General features: G+C 41.5%; 1 protein-coding gene and 1 pseudogene across 9 annotated transcripts in view; one reads left to right on the plus strand and one right to left on the minus strand.

Annotated features, from left to right (window-relative positions):
* ABHD6 (abhydrolase domain containing 6, acylglycerol lipase) overlaps positions 1 to 14,553 on the minus strand; it is a 51,470-nt gene that overhangs the window by 15,247 nt on the left and 21,670 nt on the right. For 8 of the 9 annotated variants that reach the window (XM_044754334.2, XM_014868746.3, XM_014868747.3 and 5 more), the window contains 2 exons: positions 11,543 to 11,695; positions 939 to 1,095 (listed from right to left, as the gene is read on the minus strand). In XM_044754334.2, coding sequence (XP_044610269.1) covers positions 939 to 1,095; positions 11,543 to 11,661 — 276 coding nt within the window. In that variant the 5' untranslated portion in view covers positions 11,662 to 11,695. Of the gene's footprint in view, positions 1 to 938; positions 1,096 to 11,542; positions 11,696 to 13,000; positions 13,096 to 14,553 lie in introns of all 9 variants that reach the window. The other variant, XM_044754333.2, reaches the window with a different exon arrangement.
* LOC139041455 (histone H2A.Z pseudogene) lies at positions 1,200 to 1,872 on the plus strand (annotated as a pseudogene).

Here is a 14,553-nt window from a genome sequence, read left to right on the forward strand (position 1 = left end):
GACTGTGCTCATAGTGGAATTTGGAAATAAGAACAGAAGTAACTAGAAGATGTGTGAGCCTTTTCCCCCTGGTGTAGATCACACTTGAGGTCACTCAGGTATGGTCCTGTTTACAGGTGGGAGCCAAGACTTCTCCCAGCCCCAACTGTCACCACTTGGTCACTCCCAACAATAAAGTAAGTTGCCACACCCAAGTAAACCAGGACAGAAAGTGCATGGTTTGGAAAACTACCCCAGAAAGCTGCCAGACCAAGACCAGTTCTCTAAAGGGCTAAAGAAAAAGCAGAAATATCAGAAGGGAAGGGGGTGGGGGAGGGAAAGAGAAGAAGCAGAAAAAGGAAAAGAGGAGAAAATTGGAGTATAAAAGAATAAATGACTTTTTAAAACCTGATCTTGATAGTTGTGACAGTTCTGAAGTGAAGCTGAATGTCGGAAAGAAATATTTGTAAGGTAAAATGATTTCTAAGGCACAGATTTCACAGATAACATTCAACTCAATAAATTTTGTCTGACAAAAGGTTTGAATAACATATTGCATTAGTTTTAAGATGTCGTGAGGGGCCGGCCCTGTGGCCGAGTAGTTAAGTTCACATGCACCGCATTGGAGGCCTGGGGTTTCGCAGGTTCGGATCCTGGGCACGGACATGGCACCGCACATCAGGCTGTGTTGAAGCGGCGTCTCCCATGCCACAACTAGAAGGACCCACAACTAAAATACACAACTATGTACTGGGGGGATTTGGGGAGAAAAAGCAGAAAAAAAAAAAAGATTGGCAACAGTTGTTAGCTCAGGGGCCAATCTTTAAAAAAAAAAAGGCTTGAGCCACAGTTCTGGGTTCCCTTTTCTTTCTACCATTGCTGATGACATCATGTCCAAGTGGAAACCCTTTTCTTTATTGAGTGACACCCTCTTGAGAGAGAAGAATCTGGCATTGCACCTTGACCACGCTGAGCCACATATCCTTGTGCGCAGAGAATCCGTGGAGCATGAGGATGGAAGGTCTCTGCCCGGGTCTGCCGCGGAAGGAGTAACAGAATTGATAGTCTTCGTGGTGAACATAGCGGACCTGCATGCCCAATGTCCTTCGCCAGTACCTGGGGAGGAAAAATACAGGCAAAACAAAGATCAGCAAGCTCCAGAGAAGTGGCTTTGGGAGGGGCACAGGTCCTCTCCATAGTCCTACTTCATGGAGAGACCAATGCCTCCACGTCTCTGGAGTCCCCCAGAGCATCAACCTCAAGAAGCACTAAGTAAAACCACTCCAGCAAGCATCTTAAATGAATATTCTGGTAGGTATTTTACTAATCACTCTAATTAGGAAGGGAAAAAGGAGAGTTTTCTTAAGCATAACACATAATAACCTTTTGTTATATATTTCTAGCAGTTTGAATCATGGTGCAAAGAAGGAGTCCAGCGGTGGGATCTCAGTGGGTGTCTGACTAGCCCTTTCTCTGCCCTGCTTGTTTGAGCTTTGGCAGAATTTGAAATACTTGGTGGTAAGGCTCACAAGGACTCTGGAAAGGCCACAACAAAGACCGTTTCCCCTTGCAGAGAGCCGGCCTGGAGCTCCCTGTGGGCCACATTCATCGACACCTGAAATCTAGGAGAAGCAGCCACGCACGTGGGCGAGACTGCAGCTGGATACAGTGCAGCCAACCTGGAGTAAGCGCCTCACGGCAGAGGTACTTGAATTGGCAGGAGATGCTTCAAAAGACTTAAAGGTAAAGCGTGTTACCGCTTGTCACTTGCAACTTGCTATTAGTAGAGGTGAAGAATTGGACTCTCATCAAGGCTACAGTTGCTGGAGGTGGTGTCATTCCACACATTTCAAATCTCTGACTGGGAAGAAAGGATACCAGAAGACTGTCTGAAGGATGTCTGGATTCCTTCTTATCTCAGGACTCTAAGTACGCTAAGAGCTGTCCAGTGTTGGTGATTCCAGTGGACTGTATCTCTGTGAAAAACACAATTTTGCCTTTTTGTAATTCTATGTGAGCAAGCTGGAAGTTTAATTAGCTTTCCAACCAACTAAATTTCTGCAGTCAAGTCTTAACCATATTTAAGTGTTACTGCAGCTTCAAAGCTATTGATTCTGAAGTAGTGGGTTTTGATTGACTTGACTGTTTTTAAAAAGCTGTTTGAATTTAAATGGGATGCAGAAGTTACAGTAACAAACATTTGGTTTTGTACAGACATTATTTCCACTCTGCTGGATGAAATCAACAAAGGTCATATCCCAGCCCCACCCTCCAAGTATATACATACACACATACATATATATATTTCCCTCTAGAGATTTTGAGAGTGAGAACTTGTTTCTTAAGAGCTATCTGCGTCGGTCCTCTGGTTTTATTCCTCACAACATACGGCAGCTGGTTGAAAGCTTAGCTTCTGTTGGTTATATAAGACTTGGCAATGCTGGAGTTTGGCCCAAAATCGATTTCAATATGAAATTACCATCTAAACAAATTGAACTCTGTGCATGAAGAATCTCTCCACGACGAAAGATAATTAATTCAACCAGAGATTCATTTTGCAGTGTACTTTGCGCCAAAGAGGGAGCCAAGTTTTGCAAAAGCAAACAGCCTAAGTTGCTGGTTTTAACCCTTTGTGTAAAATAAAGAGGCTAATAAAGAGGACATATATTCATATTTACTTGCATCTGCATACAAAAGGCCTGGAGCACATTCAAGGCACTATTAAGATGAGTATCTGGAGCACAGGTGGGGACTGGTGAGAAGTAGGCGGAGAGGGAACAGAGTGGGAGGAAGACTTTGCACTCCTTTCAGTACTTTTTCAATGAAAGTATTGCCTATTCAAAACATCAAAAATATAAAATTGGCTAGCTTAAAGCTCTATGACAAAGCGAGCATATTTCAAAATTCTAAATCATGCAGCATAACATGAATTTTTTCATTCATTCATATCCCAGTTCAATCATCTACTAACTACACGATTTTGAACCTCAATTTCCTCATTTATAATATGGGGAAAATGTTGCATTTTACTAAGGCTATGGTAAAGATTAAATGAGATAACCCATGTACAAAATTTTGTTCAATTCTCAGAACATGGTAAGTATTCAATAAATAGTAGCTATTAGTATTATATAAAAAAGATTTTATCCTTTGAAATACACTATTCATCAAAATTCAAGGGAAAAACTGGGGAAAAATTTGTAATAAATATGACAGCCACAGATTGATATCCTTGATATATAAAAAGCTTACAATGTTATAAAAAAGTTCATATATACGAAGTTATATGAACCATGCTAAGACCCTGATTCAACCCTGGGCAAAATAAACGAAAAGATTACTCAGAGCAGAAGAGACGTTAATGACTAACAAACATACAAACACAGGAAACATGTTCAACTTCACTAACAATTAAAGAAATCAATATCACAACAAGATATGCCTTTTTTATGGACTTCTAAATTAGAAAAGTGCTTTTTTTAAAAAGCCAATTATAATGCTCAACACTTCTAGAAAGCAATCTGGCATTAAGCATCAGGAGTCTTTAAAAACCTCATGCCTTTTAACCCAATAATTGTATTTCCAGGTATAACTTGTCCAAAGGAAATAAGCAGAAATCTTGAAAACAAAATATTTCTAAAAATACCCAAGACAGTGTTATTTGAATCAGAAAAAAATTAGCACCAATCTTAATGCTCATAAATAGAAAAGTTAATACATAAATTACAATGTATCCAGACAATGTAAGATTTTGCTGTTATTAAAAATGAAGTCTTCAAAGAACATTCAATAACATAGGAAAATATTTATGACATGATGTCAAGTGAAAACACAGGACCCAATTTTTTTATATTATTGATCCCAATTCTGTTAAAATTTTTAAAAACTGTATGGTTGGGGGAGAAAAGTGTGCCCTGAGGTGGGCATGCAGAGGCAAGGGCATGGGGGCTCACCTAGCACGGCTTGGACCCAGTGGGAAGGGAGACAGGGTTGGAAGGCAGCCTGGATTGGGGACTCCTCATTACCAGGTGGAGCTCTTGGTACTAATCCACATTTTTCATTTAATTGGTACATCCCCTGGAAAACCTTCCTTCGGCTTTGGAAACAAGGGGCTAGAGAACCAATATTTTCAGTAATTTCAAATGATCTTCTCAATGAAAAAGTGGGAAGAAGACTCCTTAAGCTACGAGGTCAGTTAAAAAATTATGAAAGACCAATAGCCCAGAGGGGAAAAAAAAAAAAACCTCATTTGGTTCAAGAATAATAGAGAATAAATTGCCTGTAAATCATAAACATCACAGAGGCAGAGATCAGAAAGAGCTGCAGGCTTGCAGAACAGAAACAAAGAGAATTAAGTTGGGACGACCGAAAGTCTCAGAGCAAGATCTTTTTTTTTTTTTTTTTTTGAGGAAGATTAGCCCTGAGCTAACTACTGCCAATCCTCCTCTTTTTGCTGAGGAAGACTGGCCCTCAGCTAACATCTGTGCCCCTTTTCCTCTACTTTATATGTGGGATGCCTACCACAGCATGGCTTTTGCCAAGCAGTGTCATGTGCGCACCCGGGATCCAAACCGGCGAACCTCCGGCAGCCAAGAAGCGGAACGTGCACATTTAACCTCCGCACCACCGGGCTGGCCCCAGGAGCAAGATCTTTTACAGACAATCTCAGTGCAAAAGCCGAACCGCTCCTGTTTCTGAAGCCTCTACTGACCTAAGCAGAGAAGCCCAAAAAAGTAGTCTCCGTGGGGTTCTTTGAGAAAGGCTCCTCGATCCAGACCTTTTACCCTACAAGTCTTGCCTTTTCTAATTCAGAGGAACCTCTTAAGAAAAGTACTTATACGTTTCTTTTTTAAAATTATTGTGGTAAAATATAGATAAAATTTACCATCTTAACCATTTTAAGTGCACGATTCAGTGGAATTAAGTACATTCATAACGTTGTACATCAACCATTACCACTATCCATTTCTGGAACTTTCCATCACCCCAAATAGAAATTCTGTACCCATTAAACAATAACTTCGCATTCCTCCCCTTCTCTTAGCCCCTGATAATCTCTATTCTACTTTCTGTTTCTATGAGTTTGCCTGGTCTAGGTACCCCACATAAGTAGAATCACACAATATTTGTTCTTTTGTGTCTGGCTTACTTCACTTAGCATAAAGTTTTCAAGTTCATCCATGTTATAGAATGTATCAGCACTTCATTCCTTTTTAAGGCTAAATAATATTCCATTGTATGGTCATCCCACATGTTTATCCATTCATTAGCTGATGGAAATTTGGGTTGTTTCTACTTTTCAGCTGTTCCAATTAATGCCACTATGAACATTCACATATGAGTTTTTGTGTGGACATGTTTTCAGTTCTTTTGGGTAAAAACCTAGGAGTAGAATTGCTGGGTCATATACTAGCTCTTTTTCTCACCTTTTGAGGAACTGTCAGACTGTTTTCCAAAGTGGCTGCACCACTTTACATTCCCACTAAGAGTATATGAAAGGACTAATTTCTCCACATCCTTTATTGTTACTTTTTACAGAAACTTTTCACTGAAGTATAAGTCATATAGAAAAGTGCACAAATTATAAGTGAACAACCTGATGAATTTGCACAAAGTGAATGAACCCAAGTGTCTGCCACCCAGATCAGGATCTAGCATATGACCTGCACCCCAGATGCCCACCTCATGTCTCTCCCCACTACTTCCCCCTAAAGGTAACCACTACCTCACTTTCATCTCTCCAGAAGTTTTACCTGTTTTAGAACTTTATCAACAATAAGTATTTGTTTATATCTGACTCCTTTAACTCAATATTATGTTTGTGAGGATCATTCATGTTGTAGAATACAGCACTATTTCTTTCCTTTTTGTGGCTGTATAGTATTCCACTGTATGAATAATTGCATGACTATACTTCAATTTATTTCTCTATTACAGTATTAATGGACATTGGTTGCTTCCAGTTTGGAGGTATTATGAATGAAGCTGCTATGGAACATTGTTGCATATGTCTTTTGATCAACATATATACACATTTCTGTTGGGTGAAATTAGTGGGTCATATTGTCAAATGCTTTTCCAGTAGATGAGCCAGTTTACACTCTCATCAACAATATACCAGATTCTAGTTGCTCCACACCCATACCAGGTTGAATAGTATTCCCCCAAAATTCACGTCCACCTAGAACCCATGAATGTGACCTTATCTGGAAATAGGGTCATTGCAGATATAATCAAAGTTAAGTTGAGGTCATACTGGACTAGGATTGGCCCTAAGTCCAATATGACTTGTGCCCTTATAAAAGGGAAAATAGGACACACAAGGAAGATCGCCATGTGAAGACACAGGCAGAGATTGGAGTGACACATCTAAAGTCAAGGAATGCCAAGGACTGTGGCAATCACCAGAAGCTAGGGAAGAGGCATTGAACACCCTCTCCCTCTGAGCCTCCAGAAGGAACTAACCTTGTCGATGCCTTGATTTAGGATTTCTAGAATAAATTTCTGTTGTTTTAAGTCACCCAGTTTGTGGTAATTTGTTACAGCAGCCCTAGGAAACTAATACAACATCCTCACCAAGACTTGGAATTGTCAGTCAGCCCTTTTCTTTTTTTTTTTTTTTAAAGATTTTATTTTTTCCTTTTTCTCCCCAAAGCCCCCCGGTACATAGTTGTATATTCTTCGTTGTGGGTCCTTCTAGTTGTGGCATATGGGACGTTGCCTCAGCATGGTTTGATGAGCAGTGCCATGTCCGCGCCCAGGATTCGAACCAACGAAACACTGGGCCGCCTGCAGCGGAGCACGCAAACTTAACCACTCGGCCACGGGGCCAGCCCCAGTCAGCCCTTTTCATTTCAGCCATTCTGGTGTGTGTGTAATGGCATCTTATCATGGTTTTAATTTGAATTTCCCTCATGGGCAGTGAAGTTGAGCACCATTTCATATGTTTAATTGGCATTTGGTTAACCTCTATCATGAAATTCTTCTGTTCTCTTCTCAAAGCTTTATCATTTCACCTTCCACATTTAGATCTACAGTCCACCTGGATTTGATTCGTGTGTGTGGAATGAGGTTGCAGACGGGGCTGTATTCTTTTCTACTATTGCACCGCAAACCACCACAAGCTTAGCAACTTAAAACACCCATTTACTAGCTCGCAGTTCTGCAGGTCAGAAGGAGCTCTGGCAGGTTCTCTCCTCAGGGTATCACAAGACCCAAATCAAGGCATCAGCTGGCTCTTAGAAGTTCTTGGACAGAATCTGCTCCTAAGCTCATGGAAAATGACAGCAGAATTCAATTCCTTGTGGTTTCGGACTGAGGTCTCTGCTTCCTTGTTGGTTGTCAGCCAGGCGCTCCCTGCTCCTAGGGCCCACAGGTATTCCTTCTCGCGGTCATCTCCAGCTTCAAACCAGCAACAGCACTGAGACCTTCTCGTGTTTCAAATCTCTCTCTTTGAAGGGTGAATGTGATCACATCAGGACTACAGGGGTAATTTCTGTCTTCAGGTCAACTGTATATAACATAACATAATGCAACCACGAAAGTGATATTTCATCATATTCACAGGTTATGGCGATTAGAGAGACAAATCTTTGTGGTGCTGTTTTAGTAATTCTGCCTACCAAAGGGCAGACTAACTTGTTTCCAGATGCACCCAGCCCCCTTTCCTCACTGCAGAGCAGTGCAACCTTAGTCATAAATCAAGAGACTCTATCTATAGACATCTGTTACTGGACTCTCCTGTCCCATTGGTCTATTTATCCTTCTTTGGGCCAATGTCACACTGTCTTAATTTACTGTTGCTCAATAATTAGCCTTGATAGCTGGTAATATAAATCATCTAGTACTGTTCTTCAAGATTGTCTTGCTTAATTGCCTCTTTGCTTTTCCTTATAAATTTAGGAATCAGTTTATTAAATTCCATCAAAAAATCTGCTGGGATTTTAAATAGGTATACACTGAATCTACAGACCATTGAAGGGAAACCTGACATCCCTCTGATAGAAAGGCTTTCAACTCACAAACATTATCTATCCCTCCATTAATTTGTCTTTCAAAATTTCTCTCACTAACACTTTGTAGTTTTCCATGTAGAGGTCTTCCGCATTGTTCTTTAGATTTATTCTTAGGTATTTTTTATTTGTTGATACTACAGTAAATGGTATCATTAAATTATTTTTTCATTTTCTATTTGTTTGTTGCTGTTATATGAGAATATAATTTTTGTTTGGTTGTCTTGTATTTAGCAATCTTGCCAAATTCACTTACTAATTCTAACAAATGATCTATAGATTCTTTTGGACTTTGTACATAAATCATGTCACCTGCAAACAACGTCAGTTTTATTTCTTCTTTTCCAAATCTTATCCCTTTTTCTCTCTTATATTTATGATTCCTTATCTTGATTTCACAACTGAGTTTCTTCGGAAAAACAAAAGTCTTTAAAAATCTCAGTCTTTTTCATCCCGTGAACAGTCTTGATACTTCACACAATTACATCACATATGGCCCTGATGTCATCCACAGTGGCCATGGCACTTCCAGTTGTGGCCCTCTGTTGACTCACAGCAAAGCATTTGGCATCTCCCACAGGAGCAACCATAGTCCACATCCGCTTCAGAAGTGGGCTGACCATGCACCAAGGACACTTAAACCTACACAGAGCTGCTCTGAAGACTGGCTGTGGCCTACTGGGGACAAGTGCTCCTGTTCTCTAAGGAACTCAGAAGATCCCAGAGGGAAGTCCAGGAGCAGCCTGACGTGATGATTTCACCACACCCTTATGCTCATAGGGCAGGGCAGCCTGGGGTGCTGGGGACCCAGCCACCCCTACTGCCTGCTATTCCTGTTCACGTAGTAATCCTGAAAATTAACCTGACCAACCCAGGTGTGCAAGGTGAACCTGCTGGTGGTCATTATGGGCAGCTGAGCAAATCTACGCCTTTGGAGAAGTAGCTGTGGTTAAGGGACGTAAGTGATATAAGGTAAAGCTGCTCATCTTATGACAACCACTGTGTAAATGTCACTTGTAGTGAGGCAATTAGAAGGAAACAGGTTGTGTATTTCAGTGAGGTAGGAGGAGCCACTTACAGGATTTCCGACAGCTCTCTGCAATGGCATCACGGGTCTGTTAACCACAATCACAATCCCCCATGTCACAACACCTCCTGGCACGAACTGGAAGATTTTCTAGGATTTTCATCCTCCCCAACCAATTGAGTTTCTTCTTGGCCTGTGTGCCCAAGTTCAGAAAATAAAGAGCATTGTGTTTGTCATCCAGCCACGGCTCTGAGCTGCGTGACAACAGGCACGGGCAGGCTTTAAGATCACATGCATCTGTGCTCTCAATTAACAAGAGACTGAATGCTCCGCCCTCTGGGGGCTTTCTGGGTTTTGGCAGTATTATCTGTCAGTAAAAGTGAATTATTTGTCATGTGGCATGATTCATAACAGCCAAGAAGTGGAAAGAATACAAATGTTCACGTAGATAAATAAACTGTGGTAAAACCATGCAATGCACTATTATCCAGCCATAACAGAGGGGGAAGTGCTGACATATGCTACAACATGGATGAACCGCGAAAGCATGCTAAATGATGGAAGCCGGACATAAAAGGCCAAAAATTATATCATGTCATTTATAGGAAATGTCCAAAACAAGCAAATCCAAAGAGACAGAATGTAGTTACTAGTTGCCATGGGATGAAGAAAGGGGGAACTGGGAGGGAGTGATCACAGGTATGGGGGTTCCTTTTGGGGAGACGGAAATGTTCTGGAATTAGATAATGGTAACAGTTGCACAACACCACGAACATATTAAAACTACTGAACTGTATACTTTAAAATGGTGAATTTTACGTTATGTGAATTTTAACTCAATAAAAAAGTGAATTATTTGCTATGAAGTTATTTTTCTCTTTAAAGATCAAATGTCACAATTATTCTGACACTCTGACGGTGAAAGCCTTCTCCTTGAAGACCCAAGGAGCTTGGGGTTAGGGGGACTATGCAGCTTGGAGGCTGGTTTCTGCATGTGGTGGGTGGAATTAGCCTTTATATAATCACACCTCTGTATGCAGCCATATCCATGGTTACAGACCACATCAGTGAACTGCGTTCTGTGCTTCAGTTTTATATGTTTAAGAACAATGGCATTTGTGTGTAGAGATCCATGGTGTCTCTGCAGAGCCACCAGGGGCACACAACTCCAGCCTCTCCGTGTCAGGGGCCATACAGAGGCCTTGGCCCCAAAGTATTCCTGCCGCCAGCACTGCAAGGGCAATGGCAGTTAAGCAGCCCCGAGTCTCAGCTTCATCAATGCAGAAGTCGGTCTTGGGTGATCCCGTGAAGGGGTCACCACCCCGCTAAGAGAGATCAAGAGAGTGGAAGATGAAAAGCTTTCTTCTGTTCAATTAGCTTCTTTTCAAGGATAAGAGCCTAGCTGGCAGGCGGAAAATTCCACACTCCAGTGAAACAAAAGGGAGCCAGAAAGGAGGGCAGATAAGGGCACCAGTGCAACCTCCCTGTATTCTTCTCTCTGTGCACAGAAGGTAGTTCTGACTTCCAGAAGTCCCAGTTAAATCTCAATATGCTTCCTTACGGCACATAGAGGGACGGTCTATTTTGGTATTTCCTTCACTGTGGGATGCATATCATGGGGTGTGAGGGGCGATTTTATTCGGTAAATGGACTGTGGCATGAAAAGTCACTGAAGCCTATCAGGAGAAAGCTACTCTCTTTCCAACTGTTAACCTTCTGATTCCATCAAGGAGAACGGCTCTGTTTGGAGCTGCTACATCTTTCAAACCTCTGCTAGACTGTGTAATAAAGAGAAAGGAGACGGAGTCTTTGGCAGGCTAGAATTTAAGGACATTGTTTAATGTCATTGTGTTTATTTTTACTTTTTCATATTAATTTACTATTTATGGCAAGTATGGCAAGCTTTCCACTTAGGGTAATGACACTTATATCACTCTTGAAATAAAGTGATTTAAGGTAAAAAAAAAAAAAAGTGACTTACTCTAAAGAAAATAAAAAAGAAGAGGTGGTAGGCAGATAGAACAAGAATCATAAAGATGGTACAAGAATGACAAGAGTTTTGGAAACTTTTTCCCTCTCTGTCACTTTACTAATGAACACTTTCAGGACAAACCTAAAACCCTTCTGTCCTACCCATGCCATCTCCATGGTCCTGTTCTTTCCAATTCATCTTTCAGTGCACATCACTGCATCTGCCAGGACATCACCAGATCCCAATCCAACGACCAAGAAAATACCAAAGGAATTTCCATGAACGTACACCACACTTGCTTAAAAACAGAATCACTGACTTTGGGGGTGAGGGTGGCCTCCTGGGCAAAGAATCCTGAAAGAATTTACCTGGTGAGAAGCTACCACCAAAAATTCTTCAGGAACACTCCCAAAATTCAACAAAGGATGTCTTTCTACCTTCCTGGATGTTTGAAATATTTTATCATAAAGAGTTGAATGACAACCAAAAGGACAAGCAGAGAAGATGACTATTATGATACTCTTGAAAATTTCCATTATAAAATTAACTTACCAATAGTAGATTCTGATCAGTGCTGAAGGCCACAGGAGAAACGAGGCTACAAACGCCAGGATTGGGATGGCCAAGGTCCCGCCCGCGATCACAAACATATTAACCACGTCAAGATCCATCCTGCTCTTTAGGGCTGGCTGACACCTGCAGGGGCTGAAGGGAGCGACAGTGTGGAAACTCTGTCTCACAAGAAAAGGTGAAGAAGCAAAGGGAAACAGAAGTGAAGGACCCAGAATGAGAGTGAAGATCAGGAGGAAACAAAAGCAAGCAAGTGCTTTAAAAAATCTAAATAGGCATGACAACTAATGTAATGAGGAATCCTTGAGAGGATCCCGGATTTCTTTTTTTTTTTTTTTAAGCTACAAAGGAAATTGTTAGGACAACTGGGGAAATCAGAGTAAGGACTGGATATTAGATAATATTATTATATGAGAGAGAGTTCTCCACCGTGATGATGAAACTGTGCTTACTATGCAGAATGTCCTTGTTCTTCAGAGATGTCTGCTGAAGTATTGAGGGGTGAAGTATAGTGATATCTGCCACTCACTTTAAAAGTTGAGAGGAGAAAAAATACGTGTGTGTGGGCATGTGTGGGTGTGTGTGTTGGTGGGGGGAGAGGAGAGAGAAATAGAGCAAATACGGTAAAACATTAACCATTGGTAAACTCAGGTGAAGGTTACATGATAACCTTCGACTTTTCTATAGGTTTGCAATTTTTAAAAATTGAAAATTAGGGAGGACAGATAACCTTAAAGACAGAAAGAAATGAAACAAATCTACAAGTACACATGAATGCTTATACACATCCAGACATCACTAGAAGGATGTGCAAGATGCCAGTAAGAGTGGCAGCATCTAAGGTGGGGAACTAGGTAGTTGGATGTCAGGGGTAGAAGGGAGACTTGTTTTTCATGGTCTACATTTTAAAATCTTTTAGTTATTCATTATGTATATGTATGGCCTATTCAAAAATAAATAACATACAATAAAAAGTTAGGAGGGAACAAATCAAAACAGCAGAAATTTTCAGTGGATTTTCTGATGTCTCCTTGAAGACTTGACGGACACACCTGAAGGCTAGAATGCGAGCCCCAGGAGGGCAGGGACTGGATCCTTAGCACCTACACTAGGGCCTGAGCCACTTCTAGGCACTCAGGAAATCAGGGCGGAATTAGAAGCCCCCACCCAGTCCTGTCTCATGAGCTCACAACATGGTTCATTTTTTCATGGAACGAAAGATATTTCAAGTCCCATCCTCCTCTCCAACAGAGAAGACAATGCCTGCGATGATCTGTAAGTCACGGGTGCCTCTGGGCCAGCTGAGGATTCTCAGCCACCTGTGTTAAGTATGCATTTCACCAAACATAAAACAGACTTCTTCAAGAAAAAGTATTAACACCTAGCAAGTCGTGGCCTTCCTTGTATTTCCGGTGAAATGGAGAGACCTCGCTCACATACCTCTGTCAACCGATATGTGTTTCAATTTCATAATGAATTCATGATGGCACAGTATGACCTCACAACCAGTGAGCACAGGGGTCAGCAAACTTTTTCTGTAAGGGGTCAGATGATAAATATTTTAGCCTTGTGGGCCACACAGTCTATGTCGCAACTACTCAATCTGCCACTGCAGTGAGAAAGCAACCATACACATATAACAAATGGATGTGACTGTAGACCAATAAACTTTATTTCAAAAAAATAGGTTGCAGGCCAAATTTGGCCCGCAGGCTGTAATTTGCAAACCCTTGATACAGCACACCAATCCCATCAAACAGGCAAGGGAGCTGTTTTAATCTCCTATTTATAGGCTGAGGAAACTGAGGACCAGAAAGGTTAAGTAACTTGCCCAAGGCCACTCAACTGGGAGAATCACAATTACAAAACAGGCTGGTGACTTGGACTCACTCCCTTTGCGCCCAGCTCCACTTTGTCTAATTTTTTTCAAATGGTCTTTTTTTAATCCTTGTAACCTCTTTGCTGTTAAATAACCACACTCATCACCCCTAATTTCTCCATAAAGATGTGACATCTCCAGTTGGATGTTTCGTCCCTCGAAGAGGTTTGGTGAAATGAGCCTAGCCGGGGAGAGAGATGCATTTCGACGGTTCTTTTCAGTTACAGACACTCTCTCTCTCTAGGTACAGTCCTGAGTCTACAGGAATGAAAGCTGCCGCCTTCTCAGGGCAGAAGCACGGTCTGGGTTTCTGATCCAGCTGTCCTCTCAGTTTCTCAGTCACTGTGAACACTTTTTCCAGCACACGTAAGTCACTGGCCTGTTTTTCCTTCTAGAACCAGAGCTCCTTGATGGCAGGGACAATCATGTATGTTCTCTCTCAGTGCCTGTAATAGCACAGGACACAAATAAGGTGTAAATGAATTAATGAAAAGCAAAGTTACAAAATGGGCTTAATCCTGTGTTTCAGGGACAACCAATCCCAATGATGCTGTAAGAGACTGACTTTTTCCTCTTTCGGGCACTACAAAACTCCCCGGAGGACGCACCTATTTAACACCGGGTACAAGTTATGATGCCAAAAGGCCTCACTGTCAGGGGATAAGCAAATTAATTGTAGAGGGAAGGGAATTTTACAAATCTGAACATCAGAGGTCACAAAAGAGTTGATGGAGATGGGAACGGTCAGCTTCAAGGGGACTTTTCCACGTCACACAAAATCCTCAAAAACTGCTGAGGGCCACCATGAATTCCCATTCCCAAACTGCAGGAAGTTAATTGCATGATGTTCCTTTGGACTAGAAATTAGAACATTTTATGCCCAAAGCCAAATTTATCACAGACTCTGACACTGGCGATGGTAGCCCCAACCTGAAGGCATGGTCATCAAAAAGAAACTTCACGGCTTTGTCAAAGACTGCTACAATGTCACAGTCAGTTTGGGGGAAGGTTTTATCTGGCTCCATCTTCCATTTAATGACAGGATAAAGTCTTCAATAAGGAGCTTTTGTAGAGCCAATTTAGCAAGGTGTGGACTTATTACAGAGCTCTCTGC

This window comes from Equus asinus, chromosome 21, assembly GCF_041296235.1.
Source record: "Equus asinus isolate D_3611 breed Donkey chromosome 21, EquAss-T2T_v2, whole genome shotgun sequence".
Classification (NCBI taxonomy): Eukaryota; Metazoa; Chordata; class Mammalia; order Perissodactyla; family Equidae; genus Equus; species Equus asinus.